Raw genomic sequence first — 21,630 nt, 5'->3', positions numbered from 1 at the left:
GCAACACCGGTCCCCCTTCCAACTCTCTCCACCCCTTGCAGACAGAGCCGCCCCCCACCTCCCCAGCAACCGGCGGGGGCGCCCAGGCAGCCCTCGGTCCTCACCTGTCCGTCGGAAGCCGCGACCCACGGGAGCGGTGCGCGCAGGGCATCCACCGGGCCGGGGCGCGCGAGTCACCGCCGGGGGTCGGCCGGGGCCATGTCCTGCTTCCCGGGGGGGCGAGGCGAGGCGGCTCGGCTTCCCAGCGCGGCGCCCTTTTATTCCCGTCGCCGAGAGCCTTCCCCGAGAGCACGCCTCGGCCCAGCCCCACCCTGCCCCACCCCGGGGAGACGGGGCGCGGGAGACCCTGGCCGCGCCGCCGCGCGCTCAGCCCTCCTCTCGGCTCCGCATGGCGCCGCGGTCCGAGTGTGCACGCCTCGTCCACGCCGGCGGGGCGAACCGCTGGGGCCCCGTGCACACACGGCCGGCTGGGGGAAGCTGGAGGAGTTGGTACGGGGGTCGGGGGAGGGGGAAGTATCTGGGCCCCCCACCCCCGAGAGGAACTCCGGGAGGCACCCGAGGGAGGCAGAGAAACCCGGCAGCGCACAGCCCCCGAGGTCTGCGCCCGGAGCGCCCTTCCCAGCAAGACTTGGAGGAGGACCGTGTCTTTCTTTTCAAGGGGGGGAAGACAGAAGGAACACGGCTTGCGCTCCCAAAGGCGGGCTGGAGTTTTCTCTGGCGGCGCCTCCGGACCCCGAGTGCAGGCAGCAAGCAGCCGGGGGCGCCCCGCCGGCAGCTCCGGAGGAGCCGTAGGCGAGGCTGCAACCAGAGCCCCCGGCCACGCCCTCCCGCCTCTCCTGTGGCTCCTGGCAGCCACCATCCTTCCTCCAGCCTGAATCCTCCTGCCAACAAAAAAAAAAAGGTGGAATGCTTTTTTTTTTCCTCATCTCCGTTTGCAGAGCCTGAAGGGGCTGGGCCGGGATGAGCGCTTTGGGGAGCTCCGGGGTACTGGCTGGGGCAAGTGAGATGTTGGGCTGGAGGGGAGGCCTGGGGAAATCGAGGCTGGAGAGGACCGTGTTGTCTGTAAGGCAGAACGGGAAGGGGGAAGAGAAGGCCCTGTGTTGGTTTCCAGGACAAAGGAGAACTGGGAAAAAAGGGCAAGGGGTCAGGTAAGGGCTGTCACCAGTGTGGCCACCTGGGCAGAGGTAAGACAGGGTAAGGGCAGTCACTGCAAAGAGAGAAAAACAGGCTGAGCGCCCCAAGAACTGATGCCTCCCAACTGTGGTGTTGGAGAAGGCTCTCGAGAGTCCCTGGGACAGCAAGGAGACCCACCCAGTCCATCCTAGAGGAGATCAGTCCTGGATGTTCATTGGAAGGACTGATGTTGAAGCTGAAACTCTAATCCTTTGGCCACCTGATGCAGAGACCTGACTCATTGGAAAAGACCCTGATGCTGGGAAAGATTGAAGGCAAGAGGAGAAGGGGACGACAGAGGATGAGATGGTTGGATGGCATCACCGACTCGAGAGATGAGTTTAAGTAAACCCTGGGAGTTGGTGATGGACAGGGAGGCCTGGCGGGCTGCAGTCCATGGGGTCGCAAAGAGTTGGACACAACTGAACAACTAACACACACACACACATTAGTTGCTTTTGGGCTTCCCAGCTGGCAATAGTGCTAAAGAACCTGCCTGTCAGCTTCTTTAGAGGCTCCTGGATTCAATTTCTGGGGTCAGGAAGATCCCCCAGGGAAGAGCATGGCAACCCACTCCAGTATTCTTGCCTGGAGAATCCCCGTGGACAGGGGAGCCTGGCGGGCTACAGTCCAGGGGGTCACAAAGAGTCAGACATGACTGAAGCGACTTAGTACATATCACCACATCTTTATCCACCCCTCTGTTGATGGACATATGACTCAGCAATCCCACTTCTGGGCATCCACCCAGGGGGAAAAAAAAGAAACATAATTCAAAAAGATACACGGACCCCAATGTTCACTGCAGCCCTGTTTACAATAGACAAGACACGGAATCAACGTAAAGACCATGGGGTTGCAAAGACTCAGACAGTAAGGAGCGATTTTCAGTTCCGTAGCTTAACAGGGGACGTAAAAGTGAATCCTGCTTCAACGACCACCACTTACCCTCCATCAACAGAAGGACAGTTCAGTCGCGCAGTCGTGCCCGACTCTTTGAGACCCCATGAATTGCAGCACGCCAGGCCTCCCTGTCCATCACCAACTCCCAGAGTCCACCCAAACCCATGTGCATGGAGTCGGTGATGCCATCCAGCCATCTCATCCTCTGTCGTCCCCTTCTCCTCCTTCCCCCAATCCTTCCCAGCGTTAGGGTGTTTTCCAGTGAGTCAACTCTTCGCATGAGGTGGCCAAAGTATTGGAGTTTCAGCTTCAACATCAGTCCTTCCAGTGAACACCCAGACAAGTGACCCTCAATATTCCAGGGTGAGTGGAGACAAAAGGAGGTGAAAAAACACAAGTCTGCACAGGAAATGTGTCCCTGCCCAAGCCGGGGAATCCCAGGGGTGGACTGATATCTGACGGGGAGGCGGCATCTCTATTTGAGCAGAAACAGACTTTGAGGAATGTGGCATGTGAAACTTGCCCCCCCCCCAGTCTGTCTAGGGGGAAGTCTTAAACGAGAATCCAAGCTACTGGCAGGCGCTCTGAGAACGAGGGGCTATTTTTGTGTTTCTTCCTTCCTTCATACCACGGTCGGTGGAAGTCTCCCGTTCCGTGGCGTTCACTCAAATGTTTCCAGATTTTTCTCAACTGTGTATTTTAAAATAGAAAAGAAGAAGGACCCATCAGAGGGAACTTCCCAGATCTCCCGAGCTCAGCTGAATTATTTCTGCCAAACGGGCTGGACAAATTTCTGGTCAACCTGGAGGGTAGCCACGCACACACGTGAACTCAGAGTGACCCATCGCAGGGCTTATGCGAAAAGGGATTTCTGGGCAAAATGGAAACTATTTTGCCTTAAGTTAGTGCTCAGTCATGTCTGACTCTTTGCCACCCCATGGACTGTAGCCCACCAGGCTCCTCTGTCCACAGGAGTCCCCAGGCAAGAATACTGGAGTGGGTTGCCATGCCCTCCTCCAGGGGACCTTCCCGACCCGGGGTTCGAAGCCGAGTCTCCTCTGTCTCCGTCATTGCAGCTGGATTTATCACCCGCTGAGCCATCAGGAGAGCTGATGAACTGGGATGAGCAGTCTCACTTATGGATGAGTTTACAAAGACTCGTCCAAGTCACTCGGAAAAGAGACGGACAGTGGACTGCCGGGCAAGTCCTGAGATTCGTGTTCTAAACAAACCCCCACCTTCTCCCCCACATGTCCTTCAAGAGCCTCTCAGACGAGCTGAATCTGTTTACTCCGCTAAATATCCTGCAACCTCAAATGACACACCTCACCTCAGGCTGCGATCTTATGTAACCGTCTTTCCCAGAGAGACTGAACATTTCCCGATGGTGAAGGAAGTCAAAAAAAAAACCAAAAAAACCCCCCAAGGGACATGATCATATGTAAACTTCAACCCTGGGGCCAACACACCTATGAGACACCTGCAGAATTATATATATCGCTATCCTGTATATTTTGTGAAGGAATACAGATACAATTTACATACTTTCCACACCTGGAAACAGTTCACGCGTGCTCAGTCTCTCCCGTGGTGTCCGACTCTTTGCGACCCTGCAGACTGCAGCCCTCCAGGCTCCTCTGTCCATGGGATTCTCCAGGCAAGAACACTGGAGTGGGTTGTCATTTCCTTCTCCAGGGGATCTTCCCTACCCAGCCATTGATCCCGAGTGTCTTGCATTGGCAGGCAGATTCTTTACCCTCAGAAACAATAGTCTGTGTGTATACTTGGGGGTGTGTGTGCTAAGTCAACTGGAAAAGTAATACACTGTTGCAATAGCAAGTTCAACCTTGAAGGGGGTGGGGGATGGTACACACCCAGAGGAAGTCAGATGACCTGGATCCTTCTGTAATTTTAGTGGTTAGGAGACCTGTAGGGTTGTTGTTCAGTGGCTCAGTCGTGTCCAACTCTTTGTGACCCCAGGACTGCAGCACGCCAGGCCTCCCTGTCCATCACCAACTCCCGGAGTTTACTCAAACTCATGTCCATCGGGTCGGTGATGCCATCCAACCATCTCATCCTCTGTCGTCCCCTTCTCCTCCTGCCTTCACTCTTTCCCAGCGTGAATAGATAGCCCATGGGCTGAACTCAGGACGGCTTGTGTGCCAAAACCTTTGGAAGAACAGGTTAACTGTGCTTTAAAAGGAAATAAAATTCAATAGTGGGCAGTTTCCTACCTGCTTATATAGTTCCCATCTGATTTTATCACCTCATCCAGGGCTAAATTAATCCCATACCATTCCTGCCAAACTCCTGGCCAGACTATATAAGCTGCCTGCCTCCCATGATATGGGCTTGATTCTTTGAGAGGCAGGCCAAAATGCGTTACATTCAGCCCTATAAACCCATGTCTCTGGAACCTTCGTGGGTCACAGGTATGCCCGCCCCTAGGGGACATGTAAGGCATCTTGGAGTCCTTCACCTCCCTGTTGCTGTTCATTACTCAGTCGTGTCCGACTCTTTGCGACCCCATGAACCGCAGCACACCAGGCCTCCCTGTCCATCACCATGTCCTGGACTTTACTCAAACCCATGTCCATCGAGTCGGTGATGCCATCCAACCACCTCATCCTCTGTCGTCCCCTTCTCCTCCTGCCTTCAATCTTTGCCAGCATCAGAGTCTTTTCCAAGGAGTGTTCCTCTCCCTGGCTGTCTTTTAAATGTTAAAAAGAAAAAAAATGTGCTTCCTGTGTTTTATTTACTGTAGGAATAAATACATGTCTGTGCGTGTCCTGGTTAAAACCCTTGTACCAGCCGTTGCTTTTCTATATTCAATCAAAACGGGGCTTCCCTGATGGCTCAGGAGGGCAAAAGTCTGCATGCCAATGCAGAGATACAAGAGACGCAGGTTCGATCCCTGGGTGGGGAAGATCCCCCGGAGGAGGGCATGGCCAACCACTGCAGTATTCTCGCCTGGAGAATCCCACGGACAGAGGAGCCTGGCGGGCTACAGTCCACGGGGTCGCAGAGCATTGGACATGACTGAGCGACTAACTGTGAATCAAAAGAATGATCAAGACCTGATTGCGCCCTCTTTGAACCATATCTAGAAAAGTCCTCAATACCCCTTCCTAGTGTTAATACTGACAGACCACAGGCATGAAGAAAATACCCTTAGATGATCTGACTATTTGAAAACAAAACACAAGAGTAATTAAAAACGGAGTGGGATTGTATGTTGGTTCAGGCACCATGGAGAACAGTAGGGATGTTCCTTTGAAAGCTAAAACCAGAGCTACCATGTGATCCAGCCATCTCACTCCTAGGCATGTATCCAGAGGAAACCATAATTACAGGCATCCCAATGTTCACAGCAGCACCATTCACAACAGCCAAGCCATGGAGACAACGTCAATGTCCATCAACAGACGAACGGATAAAGGAGACGCGCTATGTGTATATGATGGAATATGACTCAGTCATAAAAAAGAATGAAATAATGCCAGGTGCAGCAACATGGAATATTACTCAGTCGTAAAAAAGAATGAAATAATGCCACGTGCAGCAACATGGACAGACCTAGAGAGTGTCATAGTAAGCGAAATAGGTCTGAAAAAGACTAGTATCGTATGACACCACTTACATGCGGCATCTAAAACATGACACAAGAACTTATTCATAAACTACAAACAGACTCACAGGCATAGAAAATAAATTTATGGCAACCAGCGGGGAGGGATTCCCTTGTGGCTCAGTGGGTAAAGAATCCACCTGCCATGCAGGAGACCCAGGTTCGATTCTTGGGTCGGGAAGACCCCCTGGAGAAGAGAATGGCTACCCACTCCAGTATTCCTGCCTGGAGCATCCCATGGACAGAGGAGCCTGGTGGGCTACTGTCCACCGGGTCACAGAGTCAGACACGCCTGAAGCAACTAACATGCACCCACGGGTTGACAGTAGACCGAATATCAGACTTTCTGGTGTCAACAGAATAATAATAATTATTGCATCAACAGAATGGTAATAGCAGTTGTTCTCTTTATAGAATAATTACTCTATAAGAGTTAGTTGAGGCAGATGGAGAAATTCTTCCAGGAAAGACAACAATGTAAAAAACAAATTATTATTGTTGATAATATATTACATTATATATTATAATTAATTAATATAATACTTTCTATGTAATAATGACTCTATAAAAGTTATTTATAGAGTATTATTATATTGCTGCAATAATATATAGAAATAGATATTATAATATATATTGCTGTATATATACTTGTAATAATAAATATATTATATATAGTATACACATTGTAATAATACATAGCATTATTATTGTATTATATATATTGTTATATACACATTGTAATAATATATAGTATATTATTATATATAGATGCAATAATATATAGTAATAATATATAGTATTATGCTATATACTGTTATATATACATTGTAATAATATACATATTATATAGATTATATACAAATTGTAATGATACATAGTATATTATATATTGCTATATATACACTGTAATATAATTATTATATATCCATTGTAATAACATATAGTATTATTACACTATATGTTGTAGTATACAGTATTATTGTTATATATTATCATATATACATCGTAATAATATAAAATATACATTGTAATAACATAGTATTATTATATTATCATATATACATTGAAATAATATATACTATTATTAGTATTTATATTATAATGTATTATTTCTATACTGTATATATATACTGCAATAATATGTAGTATTATTATATTACATATTATTATATATGGTAATATATAGTATTATTATATTATATATGGTAATAATATATAGTAGTATTATTATAACATATATATAGACATTGCAATGATAGATAGCATTATTCTTATTATATTGCTGTGTTTTAGTGGAAGAATTTCTCCATCTGCCTCAAATCCCACTGCGTTAGGAATCATCCATTCAAATTAAACCTGCTCGCTGGCCCTTGTCTGTCCTTCCTTCTCCCATCTCCTCGCCAGGAGGTTAACAGACAAATCATTAAAACCACAGGAAACAGAGGCTTTTCTTTGAAAGCAGAAATGCGGACCGAAAGTATTTTAAAAAATTCCTCCCCATATGTGACACTACCGTATGCATCCTATGTTGCTTTGATTACTTTCAGCCCCCTGCCTTCTGGGTGTTTTTAAAGGATGCCTTTTGCATTTGCAAACTATTAGGGGACTAGCATTTGGAAAATAAGAGAGACATCCTTTCAAAAGGCTGGAAACGTCTTTGTTTTCGCTCTGGAGTCAGAGGTCACCTTTGATGTTCCAGAAACACTTTGAATCTTTGATTCGACTACATGCAAAAGTCAGGGAGGAAACTGACATTTTGAGACATTTTTATTTGAATTGTTTTTACAGAGGGACCACAACACACAAGAAAAATCTGCCATAATTTTACTACATGAAAGTGCTAGTGAGTATTAGTCACTAAGCTGTGTCCGACTCTTTTGCGACCCTGTGGCCTGTAGCCCGCCAGGCTCCTCCGTCCATGGGATTCTCCAGGCAGGAATACTGGAGCGGGTTGCCATGTCCTCTTCCCGGGGATCTTCCTGACCCAGGGATCGAACCCAGTTCTCCTGCAATGCAGGCAGATTCTTTCACCATTTGAGCCACCCTCACTATAATATGAGACTACGCAATAAATGCAAAACGTAACACATCTTCACTGAAAACGCGAACGGTGAAGCTTCATTACAAGCACCAGACATGAATGGAATCACCCACAATCTACAGCGTGTCAGTGTGTAAAGGGAAAAAAAAAAATTTAAACTTAGTAAAGAGAGGCAAATGCCTCCGCTTTGATGATTCTGGCAAAGACCTTGAAAACTGCAGCTGTTCAGAGCAAATGCACGTTTTCACTGTCACGGAGCAGGTAAATGAAGAGAGTGGAGAAAGTAGTGGTCAAAAAAAATTGTATGATGAGAGGAGTTTTAAATTGAGTATAGCAGATGGCAAGGGGCCACCCCTTAAGCCACTGTACATCTTGGAAGACAAATTCAAAAAGGAAGCCAATTTCCAAATTAAAAAAATAAAACCATCGCGGAAAGAATGGTTCCTTTTTTTTCTTTTCCCTACTTTTTTTTGTGTGTGTGTGAGGTGTGCCTACTTGCCCAGTTAACTGATCATCTGGGAATTTGTAGTGGCGAATTTTTTTATGTATAATTTGTTTTTAAGAGTTCCATGGTGCTCTGGAATGGGAATGGATGGTTAGGAGGGGGGGGCGGGGTTAGCTTCAGTTTAGGGGAAAAAAAAATGATGAAGCGTCAAAAGATTCTTTCTCAACACTGTTTACTTTGAAAGAAGTTTCAGGTTCGTTTCTGGCTCATCATGTATGCTGTGTTAAATTAAACGGTTGTGAGGGCAAGCGTCTATTAAAAGAGATCTAAAATAAAATAAAAATGCAGATGCTGTGTCTGGAAGTCATGTGAAGGAGGTGCTGGGGGTGCGGGGAGAATGTTTTCATGGATGGACTGCTTGGTGAGAGCTTCTTAAAATAAAAATAGTGCTTTTTAATTTCAGGAGATACGGTATTATGTGTCACGCTTTGCAAGGAGAAAACTCCTTAACATATGGATCTGAGAAATCTTAGTAGGTCAGTGCTTCTAAAGTCTGTGTTCTTTTGAGTCACCCAGGGGTCTTGCTACAGTAGAGATTTTTATTTGGGAATATTCATTGGAAGGACTCGTGCTGAAGCTGAAGCTCCAATCCTCTGGCCACCTGATGCGAAGAACGGACTCCTTGGAAAAGACCCTGTTGCTGGGAAAGACTGAAGGCGGGAGGAGAAGGGGACGACAGAGGATGAGGTGGTTGGATGGCATCACCGACTCGACGGACATGAGTTTGAGCAAACTCCGGGAGTTGATGATGGACAGGGAGGCCTGGAATGCTGCAGTCCATGGGGTCGCAAAGGGTCAGACACGACTGAGCGACTGAACAAAGATGGCTCTAGTGCTGAAAAATCCGCCCGCCAATGCAGGAGACACAGGTTCGATCCCTGGGTTGGGAAGATGCTCCGGAGAAGGGCATAGCAACCCACTCCAGTATTCTTGCCTGGAGAATACCATGGACAGAGGAGCCTGGTGGGCTACAGTCCATGGGGTCGCAGAGAGTCAGACACAACAGAGATTCTTATCTGGCATATCTGAAATATCGCCCCCAAATTCTGCATTTCCAGCCCCTCCCGCCCAGGTGATACCGGTGCTCTGGGTCCACGGACTGCAGTTTTTGAGTGGCAGATCCATTGAAACGAAATCCCCTGCATTGAGAACCTAGCCCTGGATTTATTGTTCGGCTCCCCAGGCCACATCACCATGTAGCTCAGGGTCGCAAAACCCAGACTGGAGCATCCCTGGTGGCTCAGTAGTCAAGAATCCGCCTGCCAATGCAAGAGACACGGGTTCGATCCCTGGTCTGGGAAGATTCCCATGTGCCACAGGGCAACAAAGCCCAATCCCGGGAGCCACAACTACAGAAGGCCTCACGCCCTAAGAGCCTGTGCTCCACAACGTGAGAAGCCCACGCCGTGAGAAGTCCACACACCGCAAGCAGAGAAAAGCCAGGGCGGAAGAGCAGGCCATATAGAACTGAAGCCGCCTTATCTCTCTGCAGCTAAATGGCGCAGGGCGAAAACGGCAGGGCCCGTCCGAAAACTCTGTCCTTCTAGAAAGAAGTGACTTCTTTTTCACGGCTGCGAGCGCTGCAGCAGGACGTTAAGAAACAGGTTTGCACAGGTTGCCTTGTTGAGAAACTACATAGGGAGAGACATCCTTTGGTTAAGCTCCCTGGCAGTCTGCCAGCTAAGACTCTGGCACCTCCAGTGCAGAGGCACATGCTTCGATCCCCAGTCAGGAAACCAGCATCCCACATGCTTCGGGGCATGCCTTTCTCCAAAAAAAAAAGACTTTAAAAATATGTTTAAAAAGAGAGAAATATCCTTTGGCCCTTCGGAGAAAGCAGCAACGAAGGATACTTCCAGTTTCAAACTGGAGGGGGTGGTTAGGAATGGGTTTCTGCTACGGTCCCGCTCCTGGTGTGAGGGTCGCTCAGTCATGTCCGACCCTTTTCTGACCCTAGACTGCGGCCTGCGAGGCTCCTCTGTCCACGGGGATTCTCCAGACAAGAATACTGGAGTGCATTGCCATACCCTCCGCCAGGGGATCTTCCCGATACAGGGATCGAACCCAGGTCTCCTGCTTTGCAGGCAGATTCTCTTACTAACCATCTGAGCCACCAGGTTCATGGCGGAACAAAAATGCAGTAATTGTCCATACGTCCCCCCGCCCCATCATAAACTATTCTTACTTGGATCATCATTTTGGTCTTTTTCTCCCCCCCCTCCCCCCCCGCCACCTTGAGTTACAGTCTTCTCCTTGGAGGGAGATGAAATAGAAAAAAAAAGCAAAGGCAGAAAATAGAAGAAGATTTCTAGCAAAAAGTTTGTTTCACACACACACAAAAAAATCCACATTTATTTATGTGTTGAAAGAACTCCAAGTTCCTGATGCAAAAACAGAAGAAAAAGAAGGCCACTTAGAATGATATACGCTGAGCTCTGAAAGGCTTTCTTGTGTAGGCGAGGGGCTTAAGAACTCAAGAGACGGAAGCCAAATCCTGAGTTCACGCTGCAGGTCCCACTTGGATAATCTTCAGAGCCCCAACTCACAAAAAAAATAACGTTCCGTGAAGCCATCAGTCCAGGACCGATCACACACGGAGAGGACTTCCAGAAGCTACCGCTGTGATGACTTTTGTAACACTTTCAGAAGTCGGTTCATCGCCGTCTTGATGCCTCACGCATCCAACAATTAGCTCTTTATTCCGCTTCTCAGCATTCCAGACATGCTGCCTACCGAGAAGACGGTGGGATAACCTAAAAGATATGTGTGAACACAGAGGAGGGGCCGCCGTGGGGATGTTGGAAACATCCCTGGAGAATTACAGAATAACACAGGCCAAAAAAAAAAAAAAAAAGACCAGCAATAGGAAAAGCAGAAAATAATGATTTATTAGAATCCGAGGCTTTTGCCAAAAATGACCTCAAGCAAGCAGCTTTAGGTAAATCATGTGTGGGAGGTTTCTGAGTGAACTATATCCTGTGTATGTGTTTGGGGCCGGGGAGGCAAAAGGGGAACTCGGGTGGGAGGGAGGCATTAAGAGGGAGGGGATCCGTGTCTACATGTGGCTGATTGACTTGGAGCAACACGACATCGTAAAGCAATTAGACTTCAGTTTAAACAAAGAAAAATACGGTGACATGGTGGCAGGGACGTCATCGCTCTTGTGCCACAGAGCTGACTCTGTGGTCACAGTCCCAGCGTCGACGGGGCCAGCCCCCGCTATCTGCGTGAGGGCGGCCAAACGCACAGTCTAGACGCGGAGACAGTGCTCTGATGAGAACCCAGCACAGGATCTTTGTGGCGAGGCCAGCTGCAAACGTCAGGCTCAAGAGGCTGCCTGTGCTAGCTCACCTCCAGCAGACGCAGGGAAACAGCTTACGGGTGGCTTCTTTGGAAGCCGGGAACAGACTTCCCTGGCAGGGGAGTTTCATCTGTCTGCTTGATCTTGGAGGGATTTTTTTTTTCGGGCAGGGTTGGTCTTGTCTGCCTGCTCTGGGTGACGTTGTTCAGTTGCTCAGTCGTGTCTGACTCTCTGCAACCCCGTGAACCGCAGCACGTCAGGCCTCCCTGTCCATCACCAACTCCCGGAGTTTACCCAAACCCACGTCCATCGAGTCGGTGATGCCATCCAACCATCTCATCCTCTGTCGTCCCCTTTCTCCTCCTGCCCCCAATCCTTCCCAGCATCAGGGTCTTTTCCAATGAGTCAACTCTTCGCATGAGGTGGCCCAAGGATTGGAGTTTCAGCTTCAGCATCACTGCTTCCAATGGATATTCAGGACTGAGTTCCTTTAGGATGGACTGGTTGGATCTCCTTGCAGTCCAAGGGACTCTCAAGAGTCTTCTCCAGCAGCACAAATTCTAAAACATCAATTCTTCAGTGTTTAGCCTTCTTTATGGGGTCTGCGCTTCTATGGTACTCTTCACCCTCTATCGGTGTGGGGTGTATCTGACAAAATCGGAAACCCACTCACGGCTTGACCTCAGTGATCTTGTAGTTTGTTATGACATCTTTTGCGTGGCAGGCAGCTTCTTCACCGCTGAGCCACCAGGGAAGTCCTTACAGTTTTGTATTTAAAGAAAATGTACCCCGAAGAGACAAAGGGATGAAACACAGGAAGCTGTCGGTTGGCTGGATGCAGAGCTCTTTTCTGAGACTGGAGACGGGAGGCGGCTAAGTCGCTTCAGTCGTGTCCGACTCTGTGCGACCCCATAGACGGCAGCCCACCAGGCTCCCCCGTCCCTGGGATTCTCCAGGCAAGAACACTGGGGCGGGCTGCCATTTCCTTCTCCAGTGCATGAAAGGGAAAGCTCAAGTGAAGTCGCTCAGTCGTGTCCGACTCCTAGGAGACCGGAGGAGGATGAGCAAAAAAAATAGGACGGGAGTAGCTACTGAGGAGGGAGACAGGAAGGAGAGAAAGGGCAGACCAGGAGCGACGGTGCTGCGAAGCAGAGGAGATGCGAGGGGGTCGCCCCGGGAAGGCAGGGGGGACCCCAGGAGACACTGACCACAGCGCTTCTGTTCCTGCTCCCGGAATTCTCGCCTTTCCTCAGCCCACCCGCCGCCCCAGGGCTCTGATCTCTTCCCTTGCATGCTTTTGCCCACTGCGTGGGAGGTGAGTCTCTGCTCCAGGGAAGTCGGTCCCGCCGGCGGCCCCCAGATTCTCGCCTGCGACATTGCCTGTGGCCTCCAGGAGACCACACCTCACGACTCGCATCCCTGGTTGAGTTTTTTAGGAAAGACGAACTCTCTCTCACCTCCTTCCTGGGACTTCCCTGGCGGAGGTGGGGGGGAGGCGGGTACGGATGCTGACTTCTTGTCCTCCCCTCCCTGGACCGTGTCGTCTGTCCCTTTTCCTCCCCGGGATGGCTGGCTGCTGTCCACATGCCGGCCACATGCGCGGATGGACAGCCTGGAGCGTCTGGCCGAGAGGTTCTCCAGAGCATGGTCAGCAGGCTCAGGGTGGAAACCGCGTTTGCAGCTCAGCTGCTTAGCCGAGAGTTGCCGACACCAGCACATTCATCTGGGTAAACAACTGCTTCCCATGAACAGATTCTGGGGGGCAGCAAGGACCTTCCCTGTAAAGAAGGTTGAGCACCGACTAATTGATGCTTCTGATCTGCGACATTGGAGAAAAGACTCTTGAGAGTCCCTTGGACTGCAAGGAGATCAAACCAGTCCATCCTCAAGGAAATCAACCCTGAAGATCTCCTTGCTGTCCAAGGGACTCTCAAGAGTCTTCTCCAACACCACAGTTTGAAAGCATCTGTTCCTCTGTGCTCAGCCTTCTTTATGTTCCAACTGTCACAGCCATACATGACTGCTGGAGAAACCATAGCTTTGACCAGATGGACCTTTGTCGACAAAATGATGTCTCTTGATTTTTAACACGCTGTCTAGCTTTGTCATAGCTTTCCTTCCAAGCAGCAAGCATCTTTTAACTTCATGGCTTGCAGTCACTGTCCGCACTTGATTTTTGGAGGCAGTCACTTGGCCAAAATTCTCTTCTACATGAGGAAGCTCTCTCTCCTTAGACTTTCCAGAGCTTGCCACGCCTCTTACAATGGATGACAGCATTGGCTCCCAACGGATGATATCATTGGCTCGAGGCATAAGATCCTAAATTGTGGTCCTCCCTGGTCTCACTTTTTCACCACCTCCCCTTTTGGCCTGCCGTCCAGTCACTCTGCCTCTCCTTCCCTTTCACCTCCGTCTGCTGGAGATCTTTGCACGTATCGCATCTTCTGTGGGAGACCCATCTCCTACTGGCCGGACCAGCCCACTCTCTCTGCTAGCACATTCTCCCCCAGCAACCTGTTTATTTGCCTCACGGCACCTACCACAGTCGACGCATCTGATGTTCTAATGAGTCTAGTCGTGCTCACTTCGTAACCCGCCCAACCACCCAGCTTTGGATCTGGCATCGAGCAGGCACGTAACAAAAACAACAAGAATCTGATGGATACAAGGACTGCGCCGTGGAGCTGTTTAAGGAGTTAGCTACCAGGAACTGCCTGTCTTGGACGAGAAAGTTAAACAGGAAACTGTGTCCCTCGGGAGCTGCTCTTGTGGCCCCTGGCAATGATTCTCAAGAGCAGAGAACGTACTCGGGAAGCTCAGACTCCACAGTTCACGACTGCATCTGAAGGGCTTCCTTATTCCACCCACGGAAACGCACAGTATTTAATGCCTTTTTGTTTGTTTTGCATCTAAACATTGGCATCCGGAGCATAAAGGATCGACGCTGTGCTTGTCCCAAACGCTATGAATGCTAATAACTGCCCGATTCTGTTTCTGCCTTGGGGGCTGAGAAGCGTGTTGGGATCTGTCTTCTCGAGCTGCCAGGAGTCAGGTTCAAGATGCCAAGTAGGGGGTGAGGTAGTTAATGAATGGTGAACATTCTTTCTCGGCTCAAATGGAACAATGCCTTTCTGTAGATTTTTAAATTGAAGAATAGTTGATTTACAGTGGTGCGTTAGTTTCAGGCGTACACCAAAGTGGTTCAGTTAAGGATATATGTATCTGTCTGCAATGCGGGAGACGTGGGTTTGATCCCTGGGTCTGGGAAGATCCCCTGGAGAACGGAATGGTTACCCACTCCAGTATTCTTGCCTAGATAGCTGATGAGTCTCATGGACAGAGGAGCCTGGTGGGCTACAGTCCACGGGGGTCGCAAAGAGTTGGACATGACTGAGCAAGTCACACACACACATATTCTTTTCCGTATAGGTTATTATAAGATACTATATATAGTTCCCTGTGCTATATAGTAGGACCACGTTGTTTACCTATCTTATATACAGTAGTGTGTATCTTCTAATTAAACTTCTAATTTATCCCTTTCTCCCTTCCTTTTGGGGCTTCCCTGGTGGCTCAGATGGTAAAGAATTTGCCTGCAATGCAAACTTTGGGTTTGATTCCCTGCATCAGAAAGATCCAGATCCCACTGCAGTATTCTTGCCTGGAGAATCCCATGGACAGAGGAGCCTGGTGGGCTACAGTCCATGGGGTGGCAAAGAGTCGGATATGACTGAGCAACTAAGACTTTTTCCCTTCCTTTGCCTTTGGTAGCCAGAAATTTGTTCTCTGTGTCTGTGCATGTTTCTCTTTCGTAAATAAGTTCATTTGTATTGTCTTTTATTCCTTTTCAGATTCTTTGGAAAGGAAAACAACTTTGATCCACAACAGCTTTCTGGTTGCATCTTGAAAAGACGGGTTCCTATTGTTCCATTTTCTCAATTGCTTCCATGGCGGTATGTTAGCGATTCCGGGAAGACGTAACAGATGAAAAAAGGCAGTGGAATGTATATGCATATTTGCATATGGAATTCCATCAACATTAAATGTGTGTTTGTGTTTGGTTTGGATCTAACAGATGAATGCATAAAGAAGTTGTGGTACACATATACAATGAAATATTGCGTGTGCGTGTGTGTGTGTGTGTGTGTGCACGCTCAGTCCCTCAGTCGTGTCCAACTCTTTGTGACCCCATGGACTGTAACCCTCCAGGTTCCTCTGTCCATGGGATTCTCCAGGCAAGAATACTGGAGTGGGTTGCCATGCCCTTCTCCAGGGGACGTTCCTGACCCTGGGAATCAAACCCAGGTCTCCTGCACTGGCAGGCAGATTCTTTACCACTGAGACACCTGGGAATAGCTAAAAAAAAAAATAACTAAAATTGTTTAACACTTACAGGCGTGTTTGGCTGATGTGTGCAAAAAGACCTATTCATTCATTTCTGTTTTCGGTGCAACAGTAACATGAAAGTTGCAAGCCTACTCCTGCAAAAGTATCTATTCTAATCCTCTGCAAGATGGGAGAGAGCCAGGTGGCTTCATCTTTGTCACAGAGGGATTTTCTCTTTCTCTGACACAACCAACCATTAAAATCAGTCATCCGCTAACACAGGGCGTCCTCTGAAGGTGGGACAAGCTTTGTTTCCCAGTGTTGTGATTGTGAATTTTTCTCGACAGTCCCTTTGGTGTAAAGAACAAGTTTGGCAGGTGGTGCCCATACATTAGTGAATATGTGAGTTCAATCAATGCAAATCAATGAATGAATGCATTCAGGGCAAAAAAGGAGTGTTTGCCAATGTTATCCGTCTCAAGGTTTTAAGAACTGTATTTACCTTGGCAACAAACCGCAATTATTTTTCTGGGGAAACTTTTGTTCCTTAAAGAGATAATTTCCAGTCTCTTTCCACGCAAGATTTTTTTTTTTTTTTTTTTTTTTTACTGTGTTAAGTCTTCACTGCCGCGGGCTTCTCTCTAGCCGCGGTGAGCGGGGGCTACTACTCTCCAGTTGGGGTGGGCAGGCTTGTCATTGCTGTGGTTTCTCTTGTTGTGGGGCAGAGGCTTTATGTATTCTTATAAGGACCCCAGTCCTATGGGATCAGGGCTCACCCCAGTGACCTCATTTCACCCTCCTCCCCTCTTCAAAGATTCTCCTCTCCTAATACAGTCTCACTCTCAGGTCCTGAGGGTCAGAGCTTCAAGGTAAGGACTGTGCAGGGGACAAAATTCCGCCCACAGTAAGCTTCTTTTCTATAAATATTATGGTCCTTGGCCCATTTATTTAAAAAAAAAAATTTGGCTACACCAAGGGGATCTTGACTTCCCTGGTGGTTCAGTGGTAAAAAAAAAAAAAAGAATCCGCCTGCCAATGCAGGAGATGCGGCTTTGATCCCTGGGCTGGGAAGGTCCTCTAGAGGAAGAAATGGCAACCCGCTCCAGTATTCGTGCCTGGAGAATCCCACGGACAGAGGAGCCTGGTGGGCTACAGTCCATGGGGTCGCAGTCAGACAGGACTGAGTGCGCGCACACACACACACACACATACACACACACACGGGGATTTTAGTTCTCCAACCATGGATCAAACCTGTGCTCCCTGCCTAGAAGTATGGATTCTTAATACTGGACCACCCCAAAGTCGCCCCATTAATTTCCCAGACTCAGATATCAGATACACAGACACACACACACACACACATTGGTAGAAATATCCACCAGGATAAATAGAACCTCTCTAGCGATGCCATCCAACCATCTCATCCTCTGTCATCTCTTTCTCCTCCCTCCCTCAATCTTTCCCAGCATCAGGGTCTTTTCCAATGAGTCGGTTCTTTGAATCAGGTGGCAAAGGTATTGGAGCTTCAGCTTCAGCATCAGTCCTTCCAGTGAATATTCAGGACTGATCTCCTTTAGGATGGACTGGTTGGATCTCCTTGTAGTACAAGGGACTCTCTATTCACAGCAGCACAATTTATGATAGCCAAGACATGGAAATACAACGGGATTGGTCCATGTATTGACGCCCTAGACACGCTGGAGGACTGTAGAAATGGTGACCCCAGAGTTGGGGTTAGAATGTGGAGATTCGGGAGCCATGATTTCAGATGCGGTGGTTGTGTTCAGCATCCTAGGTGTGACCCCGGAAAAGGAAGAGTTGAAGACTTCCCTGGTGGCTCAGACGGTAAAGCGTCTGTCTACAATGCTGGACACCCGGGTTCGATCCCTGGTTCGGGAAGATCCCCTGGAGAAGGAAATGGCAACCCACTCCAGTACTCTTGCTTGGAGAATCCCATGAACAGAGGAGCCTGGTAGGCTGCAGTCCATGGGGTCGCAAAGAGTCGGACACGACTGAGTGACTTTACTTACTTACGGGAAAGATGATTTGGGGTTCATGAAATCAAAGACTACATAGGGGTGGCAAGTGTGACAATCCACTCCAGTATTTTTGCCTGGAGAATCCTATGGACAGAAGAGCCTGGTGGGCTATAGTCCACAGGGCCGCAAAGACTTGGACATGCCTACAGCCACTTAGCATGCACGCACATCAAAGACAACTTAGGGCTAGCAGGCGTGAGTTTTTACAAACTTCACAAAACATTAGAATCCTAACGACCCAACCTGAATACCATTTGCGTTTTCAGTTGGCCCAGAGAAGCCAAAAAAATAACTGAACGCATTTCTAAGGTTACCGTAGACACAAGAATCTGTTTTCTTCATTCCTCTGGCATCTGGGGTAGGTGTACTTTATTACGATCATGACTGTTAGTGTAACTTCGTGTGCCAGTAAGATCATATATTTTTTTTTTTTCCTTTGTGGAAATATATAAATTTAAGAAGAAGGGACACTGACATGATAGATTACGAAAATACTTTAGGAAGAGAAAACTCGTTAAATTATTTTCTGGGAGTGCTTTTTGGACGTGCCTTCGGAACCAAAAAGGAAAATAGGTGAAGCGAGCCAAGAGCTGGAAAAAGAAAAACCACAAAAATTAGGATGGGGAAGATGAAGATTCAGAGTTTGGATTCCATTCACGGTAAATGAATGCACATGCCTTTTGACAAGCCTAACTCTTAGAGGAAAACTTTCTCTTCTAGAGCCTTTTTAATCCAGGAAGAGAAAAAAGCAGCCTGGTTTAATTCTTCTTCATCGGTAAACAGACCCGAGGTCATGACAACAGCTAAGTGTTTGGAAGCCAAGTGGCCTCAGATGGTATAATCTTAATGAAGTGCTATTAAATGTTTCATCTCCGTAAATGTTTCTTATTAGTACATAGTAGCTGAGTCTCAGTTAGACCAGAGAGTGTGTTTGTGTTGGCAGAGATGAGCCATGGACTGTACAGTCCATGGGATCCTCCAGGCCGGGATACTGGAGTGGGTAGCCTTCCCCATCTCCAGGAGGATCTTCCCAACTGAGGGATTGAACCCAGGTCTCCCGTATTGCAGGCGGATTCTTTACCAGCAGAGCCACCAGGGAAGCCCAAGAATACTGGAGTGGGTAGCCTACCCCTTCTCCAGGGGATCTTCCCAACCCAGGGATCGAACCCAGGTCTCCCGCATTGCAGGTGGATTCTTTACCAGCAGAGCCACCAGGGAAGCCCAAGAATACTGGAGTGGGTAGCCTTTCCCTTCTCCAGCGGATCTTCCCAACCCAGGAGTTGAACCCAGGTCTCCCACATTGCAGGTGGATTCTTTACCAGCTGAGCCCACGAGGGAGGCCCAGAATCAGCCTGGTAGAAACCAGTTCCTGGGTCATTCCCCAAATCGGACACATGTGTCCAGAGATCTGTCACTCACGGCACTGAGGCATGAGCCTCATGAGATTGGTGGGAGCCAGACGTTCACTCATCCACATTCAAGCATGGATCTTGCTCTCTCTTGTTCTAAACAAGCAAACCCATCGGATGGAATCCGTGGTGGACCCCACACGACGGACCAATGAAAGGTGTAGCTGTCTACTCAGCTGCCACGACAAGGCAGAATCTTCCTCCAATGGGGATAATGACAACAGTTCTTCCTGGAGTAGCTATAAATGTGTGTGGGTGTGTGCATGCTCAGTCGTGTCCAAATCTTTGCAACCCTAGGGACTGTAGCCCGCCAGGCTCCCCTGTCCATGGGATTCTCCAGGCAAGAACACTGGAGTGGGTTGCCATGCCCTCCTCCAAGGGCTCTTCCTCACCCAGGGACCAAACCCACGTCTCTGCATTGGCAGGTGGACTCTTTACCACTGAGCCAATATATGTCCGTCTGAATCTCCCAATTCATTCCACCCCCTTTTGCCCCCTTGGCATCTGTACATTTCTCCTGTACCTCTGTGTCTCTCTTTCTGCTTTGCAAATAAGATCATCAGTACCCATTTTTTTGGCTCACACATATATGCATTCACATACGGTATTTGTTTTTCTCTGGCTGGCTGACCTCACTCTGAATGACAGACGCTAGGTCCATCCGTGTCTCTGCAAAGGACCCGATTTTGTGTTTCATGGAATGTGCAAGCCTGCTTTGCACTGGGTGAACAAGACGGAACCACAGGCGTTCTGCTCAAATTGCTCACTGACACGGAGTCTTAGAGGTTCCAGTTTTTACACGTCCCGTGCGGACAGGATACGAGCTTTGCCCCGCTATATAGGGCACCAATTAGTTCTGCATCGTGTCAGCAGGAAACTGTGCTAATGATGGAAAACCTACGGAAGTATCCCGCGTTAAGCTCTGCTTGTAGGGGACAGGTAGGAACTTGGCCTTCAGGGCATGTGAATGCAAACAGAGCTTCCTTTGACTTTAATAAATCTTTTTAAGAGCACTGAAGATATCTAGATAAAGCTACAATGATAATCACTGTCAGGTTAAAAAAAGAGAGATTTGCCATATTGTTTTTAACTTTTATCTTTTGAAAAGTATTTTTTCTTTTTTTTTACTGTGGGAAAATAAGTCGCTGTTTAGGGCCTTCAATTCAAAGCTTTCACAGGTGTCATTTCTCCCCATATTGCCTTCAAATACACACAGCCCTTGTGTTCTGATTCGGGAAGTGGTGTTGCAGTTTAGTCGCTAAGTCATGTCTGACTCTTTGTGACCCCGTGGACTGCAGCACGCCAGGCTTCCCTGCCCTTCACTGTCTCCCTGAGTTTGTTCAAAGTCATGTCCATCGAGTCGGTGATGCCATCCAACCATCTCATCCTCTGTCGTCCCCTTCTCCTGCCACCTTCAATCTTTCCCAGCATCAGGGTCTTTTCCAATGAGTTAGCTTTTCGCATCTGGTGGCCAAAGGATTGGAGCTTCAGCTTCAGCATCAGTCCTTCCAATGAACATTCAGCACTGATCTCCTTTAGGATGGACTGGGTGGATCTCCTGCAGTCCAAGGGACTCTCAGGAGTCTTCTCCAGAAGACAGTGGATAGCTATGTTCTAATGCCAAGCCCAACACTCAACTTTGAAATACGGTAACTCCCTTGCATATGAACCTTCAAGTTGCAAACTTTCAAAGATTCAAACGTGCATTTCCTCAAAGTCATGAATGAGTGACATCGCGGATTGCCCTCCATCTCCTATTCCTTTGAGTACCCGGGTAACTTTGTTGGACTTACAAACGAAGTGGACTTAGGAACGTGCTCTTGGAATGGAATTCCTTTGTAGATAGACCACTTACGTTAGTCTCAAGCAAGCTTCACATTTTGCATGGCTGTCATTGGCTTATCCGTCTCACAGAGTGACTGTAAAAACATGAAACAGTAAAATGAAGAGGTGTTCAGAGATGTTAAAAGGATGGTAAAATAGACTGCTGTTCCACTTACCCCTGAAACTTTAATAAAATATGTTCGGTGACAGAAGCTGTCATACCACATGCACCAAATATTATGTTTAGAACAAAATCCTATTTTGCAATTTCCATTGAAATCCTTTCCAGATATCGTGAATAAATAAGCTATTCTAGGCAGTCCATATCTGCTAAAAACATTATTTAAAAAAAAAATGTCTTCAGGTATAAACAGAAATTGTTTTTCCTATTCAAAAGTATTTGTAAGAATCAGGAAAAATGTATATATGGGTTACTGTAATAAAAAGAGTCATTTCTTGGAGAAAACACCTCATTCCT

The 21,630-nt window shown here is 47.9% G+C and overlaps 1 protein-coding gene and 1 long non-coding RNA gene across 2 annotated transcripts in view; one reads left to right on the top strand and one right to left on the bottom strand.

Annotated features, from left to right (window-relative positions):
• The window catches only part of MXRA5 (matrix remodeling associated 5), a 29,379-nt gene extending 28,568 nt beyond the window's left edge, over nt 1-811 (bottom strand). Inside the window, exon 1 of the mRNA XM_081565737.1 lies at nt 105-811. Within this exon, the coding sequence (XP_081421863.1) occupies nt 105-151 (47 nt within the window). The 5' untranslated portion in view covers nt 152-811. The remainder of the gene's footprint in view (nt 1-104) is intronic.
• LOC145536412 (uncharacterized) overlaps nt 1-21,630 on the top strand; it is a 111,442-nt gene that overhangs the window by 70,863 nt on the left and 18,949 nt on the right. The window lies entirely within an intron of this gene.

This window comes from Giraffa tippelskirchi, chromosome X, assembly GCF_054371585.1.
Source record: "Giraffa tippelskirchi isolate mGirTip1 chromosome X, T2T-mGirTip1v1.2.pri, whole genome shotgun sequence".
Taxonomy (NCBI): domain Eukaryota; kingdom Metazoa; phylum Chordata; class Mammalia; order Artiodactyla; family Giraffidae; genus Giraffa; species Giraffa tippelskirchi.
The sequence above is the reverse complement of the archived record's forward strand: the minus strand, read 5'-3'. Positions and strand labels throughout refer to the sequence as shown.